The sequence below is a fragment of the Triticum dicoccoides genome, chromosome 7A, assembly GCF_002162155.2.
Source record: "Triticum dicoccoides isolate Atlit2015 ecotype Zavitan chromosome 7A, WEW_v2.0, whole genome shotgun sequence".
NCBI classification, from domain to species: Eukaryota; Viridiplantae; Streptophyta; class Magnoliopsida; order Poales; family Poaceae; genus Triticum; species Triticum dicoccoides.
This window is the reverse complement of record NC_041392.1, coordinates 309,128,435-309,148,910: the sequence shown is the minus strand read 5'-3', so window position 1 is coordinate 309,148,910 and position 20,476 is coordinate 309,128,435. Positions and strand designations below refer to the sequence as shown.

The window sequence follows — 20,476 nt, the reverse complement described above, 5'->3', positions numbered from 1 at the left end:
AGGAGCTAGCGGCGGCGCCGCCACCCTCTTAGATGTGATCGATCCATATGAGATCACCATGGTCGTCGTGTAGGAGATGACTGTTCCTCTATAGAAAATTTGTGGGCAGCGGGGAAATGAAATAGTGATGAAATTTTGTTTTTGGCTGGCTAGGCACCCGTTGGTGACATATCTATATTCAGATATGTAATATTCGGCAACCTATTAAATATTGATTATTAATCAAGGAAACATACATATCAAAATCGGTCCATGATCTTCAGTTTGATTCACATTATGATCACTTGCCTATGAAAACGAATCTGATTTATCACTTGCCTTTGAAAAACAGACTTTCTTTTTTATGGATATTTATTAACCTTTCTGATATTCACATTAATATATTAATTAATTATATTATATTTTAATTTTCCATTCCCTTGATGATATATATAATTATGATATAGGTAAATGCCCGTGCGTAGCTATGGGATAATAGACAATTTTAGTGTTTTTCACATATATCATGCCTAACACATAATTGTACGATCATCATCTATATCAAATAATATAATTACACTATGGGAGAATAGTGTTTATTCTTTTTCATCACGACTGTCTTAATGACACACATACGTACAAATGAGAAACAATAGTAGAGCACGTCTCGTAATAATAGTAGAAGTACACGCTCCGATAGCTAGCAAACAACATACTGTTGTCTATTTATGCGTATGCATTAGCAGCAACGTAATTAGGCAAATGCTCTATGCTAATGCATTAGCAGAAGCAACAGATCAGTGGGATCATTCAGTATTTAAAAATTATAGCTCATCTCTCTATCTCTCTCAACACGTGAGGCCTGGCTGCTGCTGCTCGTCGGCATCAAAATTACACACATGTATAGAGCTGCTCTGGCCCTTGCGCCTTTCTCACAGACACACGCTCTATCTGCCATACGGAGCAGCATAAACCAGCAATCCCACACCCGCGTCGGCCTCCCTGCCTGAAAAGTGCAGATCCAGAAAAGCCACTATGTTCTGATCGATTTGAGAAAAACAATGGATGAAAATGAACGAACCTGTAACACGGATTAGTAGGATCGTAGTGGATTGGCGGAGGAGATCAAAGGCGTGGCGGCACCAGGAGCCACTCTGTTCAGAATAATAGATAGATAATAAGGACACCAATAAATTTACAGTCAAGCATAGTATCAAATTACCAAAAAAATAAGAACGGTTATGATAACTTGCCTTAATTCAAAAAGTTCATTGCATGTCCAAGGTATTTAGCAGGCCAATCATTAGATCTGGATCACATATTACACACTAAATACTACGTTGTGTGACATGTACATTGCCATAAAAAACGATAGTAGAAAAACCATAAGCGCGATGATGGTGCCAATACGACGGCTGATTATTGAACTGCATTGCGTAGCTCAAGTTGATCGAGTATACCTCCAGCTATCAAAATAACAAATAAAAAGTTACATGTAGAAAAACGAATTACAGCATGTCTTGACAATCGCAAGAGTAATTGCCCTGTCATTACAAAACCTGCCTTGGTATTAAGGTCTTCAGCCTGTAAGGACTTCCTTGTATACGATGTTCTTCATCGAGGTCAGTAAGGACACGGTCATTCTTTTTCGCTTCTTTGTATTGTCCTTATGCTTGTTGGCCTTCTCCTTCGGCTTTTCCTTCTGAATGAGTATCTTTATGTTTCTCTTCGCGGTGGCTCGAGGCAAAGCAACATAGAGCTGACCATGTGAGAACACGGGATTGGGTAGGTAGACACCAACAATCGGGATGGTCTGCCCTTGAGCCTTGTTAATGGTCATAGCAAAGCTAAGCCTTATTGGAAATTGCTTCCTCTTAAACTTGAATGGAAACATGTCATTTTCAGATGGGCAGAGAGGTATTCGAGGAAGGAAGACCCTCCTGCCAGCGTGTTGTCCAATCACGATTTCTGCATCAATGGTGTTCCTCTCAAAACCTCTAACAACAAGCCTAGTGCCATTACACAGTCCATTAGCTGGATCAATGTTCCTTAGAAGTATGACACGGCAGTTCAGCTTTAGCTTGAGAGCATGCGGAGGAAGACCATTAGGAGTCAATCCATTCAGAAACTCCTGAGCATAGTAGCCATATGGGTCATCCTCCGCACTGTCAAAGCTATGGTAGATTACTTCATCTCCATGAAAACGCTCTATCATGCGGATGTTTATCTTGTCTACATTGTCGTTTGTTGTGGAAAGGATAGCTCGAGATGTCATGTAATTCGAATCAGCCATGTTGTCGTCTAGACTCGGAAATACGTGGTCAATAAGCTTCTCCAGGTCATCAACCTCGCCTGTAGACGGCAGACAAATATCTTCAGGGAGTACTATGCTGCCTTGATCGTTGACATCCTCAGTGCCATTGCCGACCCTTAGCAAGTAATCGACAAACCACGTGTCATTATGAGCCCTCATGTTGGTGATGAGCCAAAGCTGTCGCATACCCTTCCATAGATGAGAACTGCGGAGGGTTGCATCAATTATCTGGCCCCGCGACCCCCTTCTGACGACCGGAAGAACCTGCCTAAAGTCCCCGCCAAAAACAACAGTCTTTCCTCCAAAGGGTCGGTCGTGTATTCCCATGATGTCGCGCATGCTATTGTCCAATGCCTCAACCGCTTGTCGCTTAGTCATGCTGGCCTCGTCCCATAGTATCAATGAGGCCATCCGTAGTAGCTTGGCGGTCCCACTCTGCTTGGTGAAGCTGCACGAGGCTCCATCATCGCAACTCAATGGGATCTTGAATCTTGAGTGGGCAGTCCTGCCGCCAGGCATGATAGAAGCGGTGATGCCGGACGTCGCGGTAGCGATACCAATCTTGCCCTGGCTCCTCACCTTGGCAAGCATCGCCCTATATAGGAAGCTCTTCCCTGTACCTCCAGGGCCATCAACAAAGAATACACCCCCATCACCGCGTTTAACAGCCCCTAGTATCTCATCGTATGCGGCCCTCTGCTCCATGTTCAGTGAAGATGCCAATTTTGTGTCATCCATGTCAAACTCAACGGTTGATTCCTCGATAACCTCTCTTGCCTCGCCCTTTGTTGGGTCAAACGCATCATCTATGCTTGGAAGAGCGAAATCAACAATGTCTTTACCCATGGACTACAACATACCCCTAATGTCAAGCAACACCATGTGCTCCACCTCGTTAGGGGACGTGCGTGATCGACGATAGTCATCTGACATAGGCTCGAAGTGCCGATCCCATAGACCACGCACGTCGCCTGGCTCGCAGTGCACCAAGATGGTTGCGAAGAGCCTCCTAAGTGAACATGGCATCGCCCACTGCTCAGCCTCATTAAGACAGTCGTCGAGCGTGTTGTCTGCCTCGATGAGTCCCAACCTTTCAGCAGCCTCTCTAAAGCTCCCACATAGCATGCCGTCCACGGTGAGCAAGTCTACGAAGGATATTTTGCCCGTAACATGGTTAAGCAACACACGCAGGTAGTATCGCTCCCCCTCGGCAGGATTGGCAGACACTATGCGCCCAATTTGAAAACGCTCGACCCGCGGCTTCCAATACTTTTTTTCTTCTGCCACGTAAAGCTTTCGGGAAAATCCTTGTACAATATATGCCTAGCCCGAGGGTGTTCCTGGTTAGCCTTGAAATACTCCGTTAACATGGATTTTGAAGCATCTTCGGAGGCGACAACATTCTTCAAGTCAGTCTGCGCATTGAATGCAACCCTGTGCATATTCGGGAGATGAAGGGGCAACTACAAGACAGGCGGGTAATTGGCGCAAAGTGGGAAGCCAAATATCCTCCACATAGCCTCCGGAGGGGTGACCCACCTTGCGTCAACGTATCTCTTGATCTCATCAATGTTACCATCGGCGTCGGGCTGATCGATGCTGAAAGAAGCCTTATCATGGCCCTTGTAAATGTACTTGTAAAGATATTTGACGGCCTTTATGCTAGAGCAGACCTCAACGTTGATGTGGCAATTGAACATCCGCAGTAGGTATGGGTTATAAGGCACAACCCATCTATTGTCCAACATCTTCCCTCGGACCTTAGCACGTCTTCCATCGTCTCTCCGTCGATAAACTGGGTATGAGTCCTTCCCCTGTGCTGTGTTTTCACTGAACGGCCGTGGATATCTGCACTTGCAACCGTTTTCTTGCATGCAAACATTCTTCGGGTTGAGAGCACCGCATGGTCCGTGCATCATATGTTTTACCACCATTGCATACAATTCCGGATACTTTTGCTTGTCTGGGAGCTCCGCGGAAATGAGTCGGTCATACTGCTCCGGGACGATAAGCTTATATGTTGAGTCCATGATCAACAAAAAATGTGCGTGGGGGAGGCCCCTTTTTTGGAACTCGACTACGTATACGTAAGCGACTACAGCACCCGGGATCTGCTTCTTGAACAACATGTATTTCATGTGCTCTAGTTTGCCATAGAACACACGAGCCACAATATCAGGTCGGTCTTGCGCCGTCTGACCAGGCAGCAACTCATTCGTTATCTCTTCCCACTTAGGGTTGCAAGTCATGGTGAGGAAGATGTCAGGCTTCCCGTATGTATGGACAATTGCCATGGCATCCATATGCCTCTTCTTCATGTCGCGGTCGCCACCAGGGTATGTTCCAGGGAGCACTATTCTAACCCCAACAGCGCTTGCTCGCGTCTCCCCCGAAGTGATGGCATCAACAACTCCTTTATACAAGTCGGCACGAATCTGCGTCTGGTTCTTCCTGTACCACCTCAACCAACAACTCTCAATCTTAACGTACATGTCGACCGCCCATTGCTGCAGCAGGCGTGCTCCACAGAGTATGGGATTGAAGATTGCAGGCCGTGTTTGCAGCATATAACAGTAGTAGTCTCTGACAGAGACGCACAACCTGCTATTACCCTCTGCACATGATGGAATAGCATCAAAATGACGACGTATTTGAGAAATAATTTATTATTTGAACCAAAAAGGGACACAGACGTCATACCTGCATCCTCCTCATCATCATGGACCAGTTGAGGATGTAGTATAGCCTCCTCCGGAACATTACGTTTAAGTAGTTTCGGATGCCAACCTAGTTCCCCCCTTGGATAGAATAGGGGATAAGACAACGGGTCATATGCTCCAGATGACACGCGTATACTATGCCTTTCATTGTTGTTACCACAAAGTGTTATCCTCCGGTCAAACCTTTTTGCCAGGTCGCTGCCCTCAACACAAATTGCAGCAACCTCAGATGACAATGGTCTATTATATTTTCTTTGGTCAAGCCTCTTATCGGTGTTTAGGTCTATCCTATAATCATCAAGGTTGTCCTTGTGTGCACCCAAACTCCTAAATTGCTGGGAGTACGGGTTTTCTTTAAGTATGTCTACTAACTTCTTCACGACATCTTGGTCTAATTGCTTAGTGGCCTCCTTACGATGAGTTATGGTTGGGTCGTCATCATAGAAGTACAACTGCAGATGTTCTGGACGTGAGCTAGGCCCGAAAGAATGCACATTGTGGTAGATGGTTCCGTGTGCCCGGAATGTGTACACCCCAGACTTCATGTTTGTGTAGTTCTCATCAAGGTTGAGGCCAAGGGTTGTGAAGGCGAAATGCCCGTTGAAGAACCGTATGTTCTCACGAAAATGTCTAGAATCTGCATCCATGCTGGACCATAGCCTCATAAGCTCTGGGATTGGTTCCGGTTGTTTAAGCTCGGTCTGTCCATTACGACAGCAGAATCCGTCAGTCTCAGACACAAACTTTCTGGCCTTGCAGTGTTTGCAGTTTGCGTCGAGCTTCAGGATGTGGGTGTTGTCCGGTATGTTTGTGTACACATAGTCTAATGGATCAACCTCGCTAGGTATAACAGACGACATGCTCGCATCCGCGTCATCCTCGAATGTGTCATTATCGGATCCTACAGGCATTTGTTGAAACATGATCATCAAAATAATATTCACATAGTACTACAATTACAATAAAGCTCCACGCCTTCCAATTTCCGAGTTGACCATACCTTGGTCGCGATACATGTAGTACTCCTCATCCATTAATTCGGCTGGTGTCGGCTCATCGCCCATGATGGGCCCTGGGAACACATCGATGTCGTCTGCATTAACGTTGCGGAGAATGGGACAAAGACCGCATCATGTCAGAACAAGGTTGATGAGAATGAGCAACAGAACCAAACAAAAGAAATTACATACCATTGGTGCAAACACCGTAATTCGGCATGACCGGGGGAGGGTCGCCATCCGATGAATCATCTTCGACAGCCCGATCGAGGGGTATTGCGAGACTATCAGATGTTGAGTTAGTAATGTCTGGACGTGGGAGTGCGAGGGATTCTTTGCACGGGGTGTTTTTCCCTTTAGCATAACAGGCCTTCCTTTGAGCACTTGAGTGCCCCTTCTCAATCACCGACATGCTTTTCTGGCGTTGCATGCGCTTCTTACGTATCTTTTCATTCAAATCCTCTCTATCATCAATCGTTAGTTCCTCATTTTTCTTCTGATAACATGCTCGGCTACGAGAGTTTCTCTGTATCCTCTTAGCTCGCTCGTTATCATGGGTAACACCGGAGGCGTCTAATGATGGAGGGGGTAATGTTGCATCATCATGCAACGAGTCTGTATAGTTAGGGCTATCAGCGGTGGCTTAATGCAAAAAAAGTGCGCAAGCATCATTAGGACAATTTTGTTTTAGTGACTAATGAATATCAGAACATTATTCTCGTACTCGAATATAAATAATTTGCATTAAGATCAAGCATATGACGGTACGCTTTGTGCATCAATTATATTAAGTTGGTTCTACGGCAACAATTATTTATCAGTCAACGTGTAACTAAAGCATCTTATAACAGATGGTATGCACCGTGCATTAATAACAACCATATTTACCTGAATTAGATAGTGGCCGTAGATTTTCATCTGCTAATATCTTATCCTTTTTCCTCCGATAAGATGCTCTCCTAAGAGCATTTCTATGATCTCTCTTGCGATCTTCCTCGGTTATATGATTTGTTTCTTCAAGTATATTCTCGTCAACGTCTGGTGTCATTGAGGACATATTTCAAATGTAGTGAGTAAAAGATAATCTGACCACATTGATGACATCTTATTCACAAGGTAGTTACCATGTAGATCATTGTCATTAACCAGACAAGATGTCTCCGTAGTTGTAGCAGTAAATGCTGAATCAGTATGCGATAATGTTGTATAGGCGGAGCTAGTTGGGTTGTCTGGTTAAACATGGTTAATAAAACATACACATAATTTAATGGTTAAGTCATGACTTGAAGATACTAAAGATAATGTTTAGAACATTTAATTCTTACCAGTTAAATTAAGGGTGCGGAGATTATTTTCTTGGAGACCCTGATCTTTTTTCCTCCGATAAGATGCTCTCCTGAGGGCGTTTCTATGATCTCTTTTGCGATCTTCTTCGGTTATTGCCACATTCTCTTTGGTGACATTGTTGTCCTCTGATTCAACATGGTAGGTCAGTAATCTTTTATGATATACCAAGGGGACGCCACGCATGAAAATTGATAAACAATGAGTAATTGATGTACCCGAGATCACATGTGTAGGTTGACGGACATTCGTGATATCACCTAGGGTACGACGTTGAACAATGTGGCCATCGACTTGTTGTTTTTTCAAACCATTTGTCTTGCTAATTCGATAAGATTCCCGCCTCCACGCATTGTTAAGTTCCCTCTGGTCTAGAAGATGAATTAAAAATATGGTAGTTAGTGAATAAAAACCGTCAATGCATGTAGCTCGATTATGTTTAAAAACTCATGTAGATCACATTGACACAAAATAAAAGAAAACAGATCCAAATCTTGAATGCCGCAAAAACACATTGTAGAGTGGGAGAGGAGCAACCTGCAGTTAAACAACTTACCAGATTTCGACAAGCAGGGCTGTTGAACCTCCTGCAACAACACATTGTCTTGTACTTTTTTCTTATGATAAGCTGCACGCCTTTGTGTGTTGAGGTGTTCATTTGTTATATGACTTAGATCTATGGATCTGATGTCGTCTGCATCATGTCAAAAGTATAAAACACAAAGCCCATAATGCTTTGTCGCACCATCTGTACGTCAGGTCAATATGGATGTTAGATAAGCATGAGTGGGAATACCTGTTAGCTTTGTCGCACCATCGATATCATCGTTTGGAGGTTCACCGCCTATAGTATACCAATATGAAAAAAGTGTGGTATGTTGTAAATGAAAGTGAATTCCCATAAGTGCACTAATGTCATTTGAAATATGAACGAGTCAGTACCAATACTATTGTGGCCATCTACATTTGTGCCACAATCGAGAGTTAGATTATTGGAACCCAACAACGAACCATCATGATGGTCTTTAATCCGTAGCGGACTTGTTCCATCTGTAGAGTTATAACCAGTAGGAAAAGAAAATCAATGGTATATAGGCGACAATATATGTTTATAAGAATCTTGGTAGATGTAATGCGGCTGAGTGAGTACCATCTTGATTTGTGCTAAAATCCAAATTCAGTATACTCGGAGCTGTGAAGCAAGCCTCATTGTGCTCTCCATCCGAAAACGACATTGATCCATCTATTGAGTTATAACCAGGATGAATATAAGGCCAATGATATAAACGTCGTATCTACATGGCAACATTCCCAACAATATTCACACGAGCATTATACCTGGAACAGTAGCTGAATTTTCCCCAATGTTTTGAGATACATGTATGATGCTTGCATTGTTATCTTCAACTATTATAGAGCTTGTAAGGTCTAGAAAGCATTATGCATTAAGCATGTGAATATCAGAAATGCAGAGAACTCATGTGTAGCACATTATGATAGGTATAAGCATGCCCGTAGTATTATCTTCAACGGTTATCACGCTTTTAAGGCCTGCAAAACATGATAATAAAAGATTGCGAATAACCTATGTGTAGTACTTTCTCATAGAAATGCAGCTTACCCGTAGTAACGTCCTCTTCTGGTTGCTGATCAACCGCCTTGCTTCTTGAATTACCCATACGCACCTATGTAAGTACAGATTACTGACAATTAATGACCTATGTCTGAAGTGAAGTTCGGATGAGGCTTCAACTCTGCTAGATGTTCTCTTTGATCATTTATCTGTGGACCGTATACATTCATCATTTGGTCATACTGCTGTATTTCCACGAAGAAAACCCTTTTCATGATATTATACAGTAAAAAAGCATGCTTGCAATCAATCTTCTAGCATCAGTTTTTATTTGTTATGTTGTTATTTAATCACTAAGGGCTTGGATATATATAGCATCCAAATGATCATCAGAACTTGATGGCACGGCAAAAGAGCAGGTTCCTGTGATCTTTGGTCAAACCTGTAGATATGCAACTTGCACCTACTATAGTACTCCTACTGTTGAGTTAATGCATTAGGCTTTGCGAAGCTTCAGATCAACCTTATCATATCATAGTATAAGTAGTTTATTGGTCAGTTGTATCGTTTCTCTTCAGACTGATGGTTTACTTGTGTCACTTTTTTCATGTGATCCTGTTGTGAGCTGCAAACTCGAGATCTTCTGCAGATGTGAGATGCAAACTCGAGATCAGGGTGCTCCCCAAGCTCAAAATCATCTCAACAAGGTTATCAGACACACTTAACTGGCATACTCATGCACTTTTAAGTAACTACCTAGGGCTTGGATATATATAGCATCCTAATGATCGAAAGAACTTCCTGGCATGGCGAAAGAGCCGGTTCCTGTGATCTTTGGTGAAACAAGTAGATATGCCACTTGCACCTACTATAGTACTACTTCTGTTCCTTTCATGCATTAGGTTTTGCGAATCTTCAGCTCAACCATATATGGTTTATTATTTGTTATGGATCAGTTCATATTATAAGTAGTTTATTTTTCATTTGTTTTGATTCACTTCACACAGATGGTTTATTATAGTACTGAAGCTTCAGGTCATCCATATTGAAGGTTCAACTCTACCGTATGGTTTACTATAGTTGGACTTAATACATTACAACTATCTGATGGTCACCAATGTCATTCTTCCTTTTGGCATACAAACCTTGACTACTGCATGGAACCTATTAGATTCAAGTGTCGTAACTACCTTTTTGTTTGTGTCACTTTTTGCATGTGATCCGGTTGTGAGCTGCAGACTCGAGATCCTTGGCAGATGCTGCTACTGATGACACCGTCTCCGAGGGCCGTCACTAGCCCCAAACTCCTAGAGTAGAAATCAGCTGCAAGAAAACTGGGTGTCAGTTATGTGCAAGTAAAAGAGATGACTATTGCCACTTGATGCTTCTACTGACCCCGGGCAAAGAGATGACTCACCACCTGCAAGCATTCACATAAAAATAGTAATGAATTTGGGACTGACAAATTGACCAAAGCAGATATGGCCTCATCATATTCGGCAGTTAGGTGTAAATTTCCTTTTTCAGAGTGATTGAATGGTGACGGAACTTGTATTTTTCAATTCCAGATTCTCAATCAACCTGGCGAGGAGTGAACAGGAGTATAGATCCAGATTTGTAAGGGTTAGCAATAGGATTTGTAAGGGTTAAATTACATAAACGCCCAACCTGTTTCGTCCCACGCCGGTCCATATCATGGGCACTCAGAGGGATCATGCGGGATCCTCATGACTTTGCAATCGCCTGTCCAGATCCGATGATCAGCGACGGATGATACGGGATCTTCCTGTATTTGCACTCGGATGGCGGCGTCGAAGGGATTGACCGGCGGTGACGGCGGACAAGGGATGAGCGGCTGGGACGGAAGCTGCGTGTAGAAAGGGACGATAGGGACGAATGACGGCGACGGGCAAGTGCATCGAGGGCACGACGATTTTCGGGTGCTAGGGGTTCTGTCTCGGATCGTACTATCAGGTGTAATTTCGTAGGTTAACCGTAGTAGATTTTTTAGGTCGTTTTTCTATCGCTGAACCGTCACGGTTCACACGGCGTTGTAACTTGACGTTTTTTTACCGGTTGGGAGGGAAGTAGCAGGGGATCGGTGGGTCGCGGGAGGTGGGACGAAGTACCAAAAAAAACTAGGGGAGGTGGGACGAAAATTGAACGGCCGAGAATACCAACTGCTCCATTAGAAATAGAGATATAAAGAGCAGATGGGGGCTTGGCGAAAAATGGATGCATATTACATGATAAACATTAAATAAACAATATTGTTGAACCTGTGCTTGAGTAATATCAGATGTGCCTTGCTTGTACATGATCAAATGGAATTCGGCGAAAGTAAAGAATTTGTGCATTGTTCACTTGAGCAACAATACGCATGAGGCATTAGGCTGCTTTTTAGGCCACTTGCAAATCTGACATCAACTAATTTCAGTGTAAATTATTCATGATTGCTCAGAACAGAAGATATGTTTTTTATAAATTTCCCATTATTAATCCTTAGCTACTTCAATTCATAAAAAGTCATTCACATAAATTTGCACGTCACTTCCCAAACCTTGCAGTATTGAAAGATGTTAATGTTATATGCATTTTCTATTTAGCTAAAGATATATTAGTAAAAGTTGTACGAAATTCATACAGGTATTGTCATCAAGTTTGCCAATAAAATAATGTCTATGTCTTTATTACCCCGTTACAACGCATCGTCATATGTGCTAGTACATATATATCTACCGAGAGTGGCGAAAGAGCGCACGAGCTCGCCTACTCCCGTTATATGGACCAATGGTGCAGCCTCACGTTTCATCTGCATTTATGGATGGTAGAAATACTGCCGCATGTACAGAAATGGGTCCGCCTGACGTGTTGACGGAGGACGTAACTGGGTGATGATGGCCCGTCCGTACAGGATAACCGGAGCTCCGTTTACCGGCTTTCACAAACGGCATTTGAGGTGGAAAAAATAAGGAAATATAGTACTGGCAAGCGGCAACTGGGCTCCAACGAGAAGGGTACCTGCTATTCTAAGAAACTATTCCTCCGGTTTCGGTGCGCGGCTTGAGAGGGTTGACGATGGAGACGGTGGGGGATGGGTTCGAGTTCTTAGCAGATCCAGTCGATCGGTATGCTTATTGCCCTCGTTTGATTTCCATTGACGGTGGATCATGAATCTCAGGGAGCGTTCTCCCGTTGGCTAGGTTCCCTGTGCGGGCGTTAGCAGGTGGTGACTACGCGCCACCGGCACAGCCCGCTCTAGGTCTGCTAGATGCAGTAGGCCAGTTCAACATTGGTGAGTTGGGCGACCCACGGCCAGGCTCCGAGTAGACCTGAACGGCGTTTGCGGGAACATCAGATTGTCGGCGGCGAACTCCGAACAGTCAACAGGCAACGGTGCCGGCCGTCCGCTTGCGAGCATGGGGTTGTAGGCACCGCTGTCCCCGCCCTCCTGCGTGGACTCGAACAGAGACGACGCCCAGGAAAAATTCCAGCAAATGAAGTCAGCGGGCAGGATGATGGGAGGCTTCGAGTTCCTATCAGATCGGGTCGATAGGTAAGATTTTCGACTTGATTTCCCACTGGCCTAGGCTGTATGCTCGGATTGGCTCCGTGGGTTGATAGGTTATTGTTGGTGAGCAGGTTCCCAGTGCCGTCGATTGACGGCGATTGCGGTGAGGCGGCCGTGTGCGCGGCAATGGTGGCGATGAAGAAACAGGGGCCCCGACGGATGACAGCTGCTCGGTGGACGCGTGTGCGAAGGAAGCTGCGGCTCGTACTTTCTGAATTTCTGATGCAGCTAACGTCAATTTTCTGAACATACATTGAACTGCTGTGAGTGCAGATTCCGAGTGGCAGAGCACCCCCAGATCGAACCCCCTGCACTGGCAGAACATTCAGAGGATGCTGCACGATTTCTACAACCTGCTCGTGGGTGCTTGGATCCGGCATCAGGTACGGGAAGAGCAGGCTATACGGAGAGGAGGAAATAAATGCAGAAAGTGATATGTGTTTGCTGAGTGAGGCCAACTCCAACGCACGACCCAAACGGACGTCCGTTTCGTTCGTTTTTCGTCCGTTTTGGCAGGAAAACGGACATCTTCGTCCACTTGCCGTTGAGCGGTCGTCGGTGCGCCCAACGAGCCGACCGCACCCTAAACTATCCGTTTTTTTATACGTGAATTTAAACCCCCAAAACCCAAATAAACATTGAAAATAACTCAAAAACATTAAAACGTCCGCATTACCCAAATTCGGCACATTAATATAAACAAAAATATTAAAAACAAACTAGATAAGGGCCTGCGGTGCGCCCAATGGGCCGATCGCACCCCAAACTATCCGTTTTTTCATACGTGAATTTAAACCCCCAAAAAACCCAAATAAACATCAAAAATAACTCGAAAACATTAAAACGTCCACATTACCCAACTTCAGCACATTAATATAAACAAAAACATTAAAAAAAATAAGGGCCTGCGGTGCGCCCAACGGGCCGACCGCACCCCAAACTGACCGTTTTTATGACGTGAATTTAGAACCCCAAAAAACCAAATAAACATTGAAAACAACTCGAAAACATTAATATAAACATTAAAACGTCCCATTATCCAAGTTCCGCACATTAATATAAACAAAAACATGTAAAAAGAAACTAGATAAGGGCTTTCGTCGCCTTCCGTAGCCGCCGTCTACTCATCATCGTCGTCGCCGGTGAGGTCGACGTATGAAGGTGGCTGCCAGAGGTGGGATGGCGGCCCCTGCCAGGCCGGAGGTGGAGTGGGGAAGCGGCGACGCCGCCAGACAAGGACCTGGCCTTGTGGTCGTGCCTCGTCTTGCGGCCGGGAAACCAGCGGCCCACCATTGTCGCTGGTGGGGAGGTAGAGGAGCGGTGGGCTAGGGTTTGGCTGTCGGGCTACGAGGAGGCACGCATCACCGGGGAAGTGGAAGTGTGGACTCCATCGGTCCACGACCTTCACATTAAAAAGGACGACGACTGCTCGACCGGGATGGCTGCCAAGTAGGACTGCCCGCATGTGCGCGATAAATGTGTGTGGTGGATGGTAGGTGCGCAGCTGCCACGCGGGCTCGAAGCGAACGCTGAGCGAGCGCGTCGGCGTCCGTTCGTCGTCCGTGTGGACGCAAAGCCGGTGGGTGTTTGAGCAGGAAATGAAGCGGACCAGACGTGAAATAGACAAAAAGTAATGATGGGGTCGCGCATTGGGCCGTGCGGTCTGTCCTTTTGGGACTAAACGGACAGATGCGAACACAATGGGGTCGCGCTTTGAAATTGGTGTGAGTGTCATGTTCGTCTTCTAGACATCGTTCCTGGTAGGCCGACATAGTTGGCGTGTTTCATGTGGACTCTTTTATATTTTTGGCAGGGGAAGCCGAAGAAGTACTCGATCTTGCGATGTGAGTGCCTGGCAATGATAAGGCTGCTGATTTACAATGTGAGCTACTAGTGGTACGTCCAATTTTACAATTCGATTTTGTCTTGTAAGCTAGGATTTTTCCTAAACCTGTATACATTATACGTAAGCACGTGTCAGCGGGAAAAGAAGCCAATCACTGGCAATCGGTGTCGCGAGTGTATTACAACAAATGACTTTGTTTCCATTGAAACCCGATTGAAAAAAAAAGATTAAGCAAAAAATACTGCTCATATATACATTATTTGTTCATATGCTGGTTCTTCTGTGCTAAAAAACATACTTTTTGGTCATTTCTCACTGCTCAAAGAAAGACAGTAAAAAGGATCTAATTTTTTGTTCCTGCTTTTCCTTTTTTTACGTTCTTCCTAATTCCCCTGACATAGCTTTATCATATTTCACATTGTTACTCCAGACAGAATACATGTCAATTTTGCTTGAATGGTTTTGAGTTTTGACTGATGGGCATGCTGGTCCAACCAGCCAGCCAGTATAGAACTATTCTAGTCAAAGCCAAGTGATCTGTTTGTATAGAAGATTTTTCTAATTAGATGTTGTGTGTGCCAGGCTCGTCAACATAGTCTACATGTTTTCAATGAAATCATTATCATTAGGCAAATTACAATTTCTTTGGAGGAAACGCTCTTGTCTTCTTTGCTCTAATTTCCTAGTTGTGAAAATATATCTACTACTCCCTCCATTTCTAAATATAAGTCTTTTTAGAGATTTCAATAAGGGACTACATACGAAGCAAAATTAGTGAATCTACATTCTAAAATATGTCTATATACATCTGTATGTTGTAGTTCATTTGAAACCACTAAAAAAACTTATATTTAGGAACGGAGGGAGTAGTTTGTTCATGTTTATGAGCATGCAATGTTACAAGATTCAGAGCACAAAAATTTGTTATTTTTCTCAGGTATGATCAGTTTCACAGTTCAAAAGAGATCATTGCAGATCATGGGAGCTGCTGGATTTGTTGTTAGCATGTTATGTTTGTATATATTTTCTTTTTGCAGGTTATGTTATGGCTATATTAAGATGACCGAATAATTTTGCTGCATCTGTATTAAATTATGTCTCGGATTGCCATGCTTTAGCTATTTTGTAGCAAGGTTGTGTGATGAATTCTTGTCTGCACATAATGTACCTAACGAAATCTTGTCAAATCGGTGCCTCAAGTTTTTAATCATAGCAGCAGCCTCTTGGTGCACAGCTCGACAATCTTCTGTTCGGTCGGAGTGGCCGTGGCCAGTGGCAGACGGTACTGTACGGCACATGACGGCGGACCTTTCCTGTGCGGTGGGTACTGGATGTGATTTGGCGCCGTCCGTCATCCCGACCAAACGGCACGGCCGTGCGCTGTGGGGTCAACACGGTATTTTCCTGGAGCCTAATTACTGTCCATACAACCATGTGCTGGGATCCCGATACAAACGAGCGCACGGAGATAAAGTGAGCAGGCGAGCTCGTCCTCTCCTACGAATATTCGTATATCTACCTCTCTACCTACTAATAATCCCCCTGTTTCTGAGAAATTAACCCGGAGTCCAGTAAATAAGTTAGAAAAACGTTTCGTATTTCTGCCAGAAAATACGAGCGACCACGCCTCCCACCCCATCTGGATCCGCCGCCTCCACGCCACCGGCCGGCGTCCTCCGCCACGCCATCCACCGCCGTGCCGTCCTCCCCGCACCGCGGCCTGCCTCCTCTCCGCCGTGCCCTCCTCCTCGCGCCGTCCGAGTCCTCCGCGCGCCGTTCGCCGACGCCGAGGCCCAGGCCAGCCCGCTCCGGGCCCGCGCCGCCGACGGCGACGGGCTGCTCAGCACGCTTCTCGCTGCCATGGGCAACGACCGGGAGGAGGAGGAGGACGCGCAGGAGGCGGGGTAGCGTCAGAATCAGCGCACGTCGGATCCAGCATGCTGCTCCTCTCCCTTCCCAAGTCGCCCTGGATCTCGCGATGCTGGAGGTGGCCGCGGTCGTTGCTATGGAGGGCTCGCCACCCGCCTCCGGAGTCCCACGTCCTCGAGATCAACGAGATTGCCAAGCCGAGGTCATCATCTCTCGACGGGCTCCTCCATCACTTCTGGTTTCACACAATGGCTGTGGGCTGCCTCTCCCTCTCGATCCTGCGCTCCTCCTCCTCCGGTTCAGGTTTCAGGCCGTGGCTTATGGTCGCCTCTCCATATCCATCCTTCCAATCTGGAGCACAGGTGGAGAGCCTGGCTGTGTGTGGCGGAGATGGCGCCCCGCATCTGCGCCCTATAAGCCCAGACAGAGCTCCGCCGAGGCCATGACCTCCACAGGTAACGATCTAAAAAAGGCCGACAACCCAATGGAACCTCTCCCTGTCTCTTTCTTCTGCATCTCCCTCATACTATCCACTGGAATCTTAGTTTTTGTAGTTAGCTAGCAGAGACTCAATTGCTGCATTTTTTTGCCTGTACATCTTCATATAGGATTCGATAGCCATGCCCTGGAGAGAGACAGCTCACAAATTAGTGCAGTTAACAAGAAGCAATTGAACCGAAGATCTTACGAGATGGCTTGCAAATCCAGGTGTCAAACAGAATTTCGGTAATATATATTATGTATACGGTACTTGGAAGGGATGCTTACCAGGTAAATACCACTTAAAATCTAGGTCCAGTAACTATCCAGTTGCAGATTCACTGCAAGTTTGTGCGACAGATATACATATATATATAGATCAACTAGGATTTAGGTTTAACTCTATGGTACAATTGAAAGACTAGGGAGAAGAGGGTGGATTGTACTACCTGATTGCTTGATGTACATCCGAAAGAGATTCAGTTGCTCTGAATATTCTGATTTGCCACATGGTCGCCAGTGTGAATAGCGCCTTTAGCGATTTGTACAACAAACAGACCAAGCTCTACATAAAATGATTTTGTTTTCATGAGTGAATCTTTTAGTGACGTCATTACCATCCCCTTTCCAACGAACAACATACAAGCTTTGTTCTCTGAAGTTTAAGAATAGTGCAACCATCTTGCCTTTCCAAAGAATAACATATATATTTTTAACCTTAATAGTGCAGCCAGCTAGCTGTAGTGCACTTATCTCTAAGCCCAACTCCTCTTTAATCCATAAACTTATCCGTAACCAAAGGCTAGACGTATATTCAACGTAATTCTATTCATTGAGTTGAGTTTCTTACTTCGGTATGCCCTGGGGTATAGTAAGTTCCATTTTCAATGTTCCAGGGACCACTTCCAGTAAGTTTCCACTCGACATCAGCAGTAATGTCCACTACCTGTATCAGCATGGTTATCGCAGAAGATAATCAGGGCAAATATCATAAGCAAATTACAACTTTAGAATCTCTGAATTCTAATAGATTTCTAATATCCTTCAAAACATGATGTGTGAGCGCTCTTTAGATATTCCAGTAAGTTCCTTTCTACAGGTGTTCTTACATCTCCTGAATGGATGTTTCTCTTTGCATTTCGGCCGCTCGGCCCACTTCCGATGATCCACTACATCATCACTGTTTGGTAACTGGTTAGATACTCTTCAATCTCCTTATAGAAAGGTCCACAAATGCACAATCAATAGATACATATAGAACTGTGTAAGTCTGAACATACATGTGGGTCAAAACATGGTGCGCTCCACCAAGCTTCTCAATCTTGTCCACCAGTTTCGGCGTATACCTTAGACTGAAATATTAAGAGGTTATCAGAACAACTACAGCGAATATAATCACTCTTTTCAGACCAAATAAGGAATCAATCTCATGATGGTTGATACTTGATGCAGCGGAGGATCACAGGTGTACTGCCAGCAGTTTCAATTTAACCGGGTGGTTGCCATCATCGTGAGACTACCAACTGGAGGAGCTGCAACGGCTCTTTATTCCAGCCGTATCCGATGCCCCGAGCCGGAACTTTCAGGTCACCTACAGCACACGGTGCTCGGGGCGCGCCGTTGGCGCCGGCGTCGGCGGGGACACGGGAAGGTGCTCGTTGCCGCGCTCCCGGAACCCCTCAAGCAGCTCATGCTCGTTCGGCCGTGCAGGACGGCGTTGTAGCACTATCGTTGGATGTGAATCGCATCAAAATCGGAATCAGTCTGCGCGCTAATGTGGCGTGTTTCCGCCTTTGCTACACTGTGATTGACTGATGGTTAGATCGTTGATGCTGCAGTCTGATGAGGTCTCGGGGTGTGTCTTGTGCTTGATTTTTGACGCCACAAGCTCCTGGTGAGTTTGCTCCCCTGAGTCATTATAGAGGGAATGAGATGGTCAGAAGGGAGAAGAACAAAAAACCTTGCTGCCGGAGATGACATCCACACCATTTTTTGTGTGTTGGAGTGATTGAACCATGGCAATCAGAGCTGCATATATATTCCATTCTGTACACCAAGAGATTATGCTATTTTCCTTTTACTGAAGCAGTTATGATTGAGTAGTACATTGTTATCATTCTCAACAACTTCATTCATGACACCTTTGATACTCATGTATGAGAAAGAACTTTCAGTGATTGAGTTACTTTATTTGACTTTATGTTGTTCAGGAGGGGAGGCCGCAAGGCGGGAGAGCCAGCAGCGGCATTCTGTTTGGGGATGCGTGGATCTGGTGATGCTGGAGCAGGGGAACAGGAAACATCACATCCGCAACGGCGTTTCAAATAGCCAATTTACCTTTCTCCCTAAAGGTTTCTTGCTCTGCTGTCAGTATCACTGGTCTTGGGGTTTAGATTTTGTCAATATCAAAATCTGGGTACTTACCAGCAAACGAGTTGTTGATCTATTTACTTAGTCAAGTTCATTTCTGCTATGTTCTTCAGTCAAGCTTCAGCTTCTAGCCTTGATTAAATGGCAATGATATTCTCCAAAACCTACTAATGTCAGAAATCCTGCTACCCAACAGGATGGTCTGCCAAGTGATGTGAGCACTAAGTGTGTGGCACACGTTCATTAGGATTGCAAACAAGATTTGAGATGTAGGTCAAATTTTGGAAAATTATGGGTCTGCGGGTACAAAATTACATGTAGGCAATTTTACGGTTTTCTGAGATTAAAGATTCAAGCATGAATGTGAATATAGTTCCATGGTTTTTTTGCTGACAGGTTTTCTTATATTTACTTCTCTTTGTATGATATTGGAATTTATATGCTTACTTAACTGTTCAAAGATATCTGTTTTGTTTGTCGATTGGAAGTTACCACATTAAGCTTGAGTCTATGTGAATTGACACACTGTTTGGAACAAAATAAAACTTAGTACTGTAGTACAATTTGGTGGTTAAATTACTCCTTACCTCGACATTCTAATAATCTGTAATAAGGATAGTTCGCATTGGTCATGCAAGATCACTTGTGGGAAATTGGTGGCTTGCTGTTGTTGTACTTCACAATTTCTGTTGTTTCTGTTTATTTCACATTTTTTTATTTACTGCAATTTGCAAAACAGAAGTATTAGCATAACTGGAATTTCTGTTTGTGTTTTTTACAGAGGGAACATCGTCTGATGGGACAGCTCCTGAATCAATGTCACATAAGGCAACAACATACTTGGAGGAGTTGAGATGAGTTGATCACATCCTCATTTGTCTTTGCATGTTGCAACAGGGGCAGTGTACTTTTTTTATAGCAAAACATTCCTACTTTAGATAGAAGAACTTATGGGGCACATCAGATGTACTGACCACTCCTTAGTCCCAAGAACGGGACTAACAATTTTTCTCAAGTTCTGCTGCTGTATTGTACTAGAAGTCTGTTCATCAAACTGCCTTATCAACCATTTGCTATTAACCCTCAAACATCTAACTTTTTTTTGACATCCTCAAACATCTGACATATTTCTTAGCAGCTGCCTTCTGACCCTCCCCTTCACCCTTTTCGGATAGTTTTGTTTTGCAAATACCCTTTCCTGATAGCTATGTCCCACCATCTGCATCAAAACAAGAGAAAGGGGCAGATGATCTGTTGGCCACAGACATTGCTTCCTGCAATTGACCATATTATTGATCAAGGGCCAGCAAAAATATAGAGATTTCAATTAATTTTACCGTCGACCAAGTAAACTGCAATTCGTGAGCTGGGACGATGAAAGAAGAAGAAATATGATTTAATGGCAAAAAATA

The 20,476-nt window shown here is 44.5% G+C and overlaps 2 protein-coding genes and 1 long non-coding RNA gene across 6 annotated transcripts; 2 read left to right on the top strand and 1 right to left on the bottom strand.

Annotated features, from left to right (window-relative positions):
- Positions 1-622: 622 nt before the first annotated feature.
- On the bottom strand, positions 623-10,999 carry LOC119328261. Of its 4 annotated transcripts, none has more exons than XR_005158899.1 (13): positions 10,597-10,999; positions 10,119-10,251; positions 8,977-9,040; positions 8,694-8,783; positions 8,506-8,598; positions 8,298-8,405; positions 8,152-8,199; positions 7,912-8,049; positions 7,337-7,726; positions 7,136-7,240; positions 6,900-7,049; positions 1,061-1,445; positions 623-985 (listed from the first exon to the last, which is right to left on the bottom strand). XR_005158899.1 is itself a non-coding variant. In XM_037601278.1 (13 exons), exons 3-12 carry the CDS (start codon positions 9,032-9,034, stop codon positions 1,105-1,107), a joined length of 1,209 nt encoding a protein of 402 aa, XP_037457175.1. In that variant the 5' UTR covers positions 9,035-9,040; positions 10,119-10,251; positions 10,597-10,999; the 3' UTR covers positions 623-985; positions 1,061-1,104. The 4 variants fall into 4 exon arrangements, 3 of the variants coding, with proteins under 3 accessions (XP_037457175.1, XP_037457173.1, XP_037457174.1); XM_037601278.1 differs by having other exon boundaries at positions 1,061-1,133; XM_037601276.1 differs by having other exon boundaries at positions 623-1,445.
- On the top strand, positions 8,589-10,540 carry LOC119328264. Its single transcript, XR_005158900.1, has 2 exons — positions 8,589-9,635; positions 9,936-10,540. It is a non-coding gene; the product is annotated as an uncharacterized LOC119328264 (long non-coding RNA).
- A 1,007-nt stretch (positions 11,000-12,006) lies between the features above and the next one.
- On the top strand, positions 12,007-19,839 carry LOC119333472. The gene is made up of 7 exons (XM_037606351.1): positions 12,007-12,056; positions 12,132-12,223; positions 12,773-12,882; positions 13,996-14,129; positions 15,930-16,669; positions 18,905-19,110; positions 19,261-19,839. Exons 1-7 carry the CDS (start codon positions 12,007-12,009, stop codon positions 19,309-19,311), a joined length of 1,383 nt encoding a protein of 460 aa, XP_037462248.1. The 3' UTR covers positions 19,312-19,839.
- The last annotated feature ends 637 nt before the right edge of the window (positions 19,840-20,476 follow it).

Excerpts from the sequence above, each read along its gene's own strand:
- LOC119328261 (XM_037601276.1), bottom strand. The coding sequence starts at position 9,034 with ATGGGTAATTCAAGAAGCAAGGCGGTTGATCAGCAACCAGAAGAGGAC. Across the intron at positions 8,200-8,297 it reads AGATGGCCACAATAGTATTG|GCGGTGAACCTCCAAACGAT; the intron begins GTACTGACTCGT and ends GGTATACTATAG. Across the intron at positions 7,241-7,336 it reads CCGCACCCTTAATTTAACTG|ACAACCCAACTAGCTCCGCC; the intron begins GTAAGAATTAAA and ends ATGTTTAACCAG.
- LOC119333472 (XM_037606351.1), top strand. The coding sequence starts at position 12,007 with ATGGAGACGGTGGGGGATGGGTTCGAGTTCTTAGCAGATCCAGTCGAT. Across the intron at positions 12,224-12,772 it reads AGTAGGCCAGTTCAACATTG|ATTCCGAGTGGCAGAGCACC; the intron begins GTGAGTTGGGCG and ends CTGTGAGTGCAG. Across the intron at positions 16,670-18,904 it reads CGAGGCCATGACCTCCACAG|GAGGGGAGGCCGCAAGGCGG; the intron begins GTAACGATCTAA and ends TATGTTGTTCAG.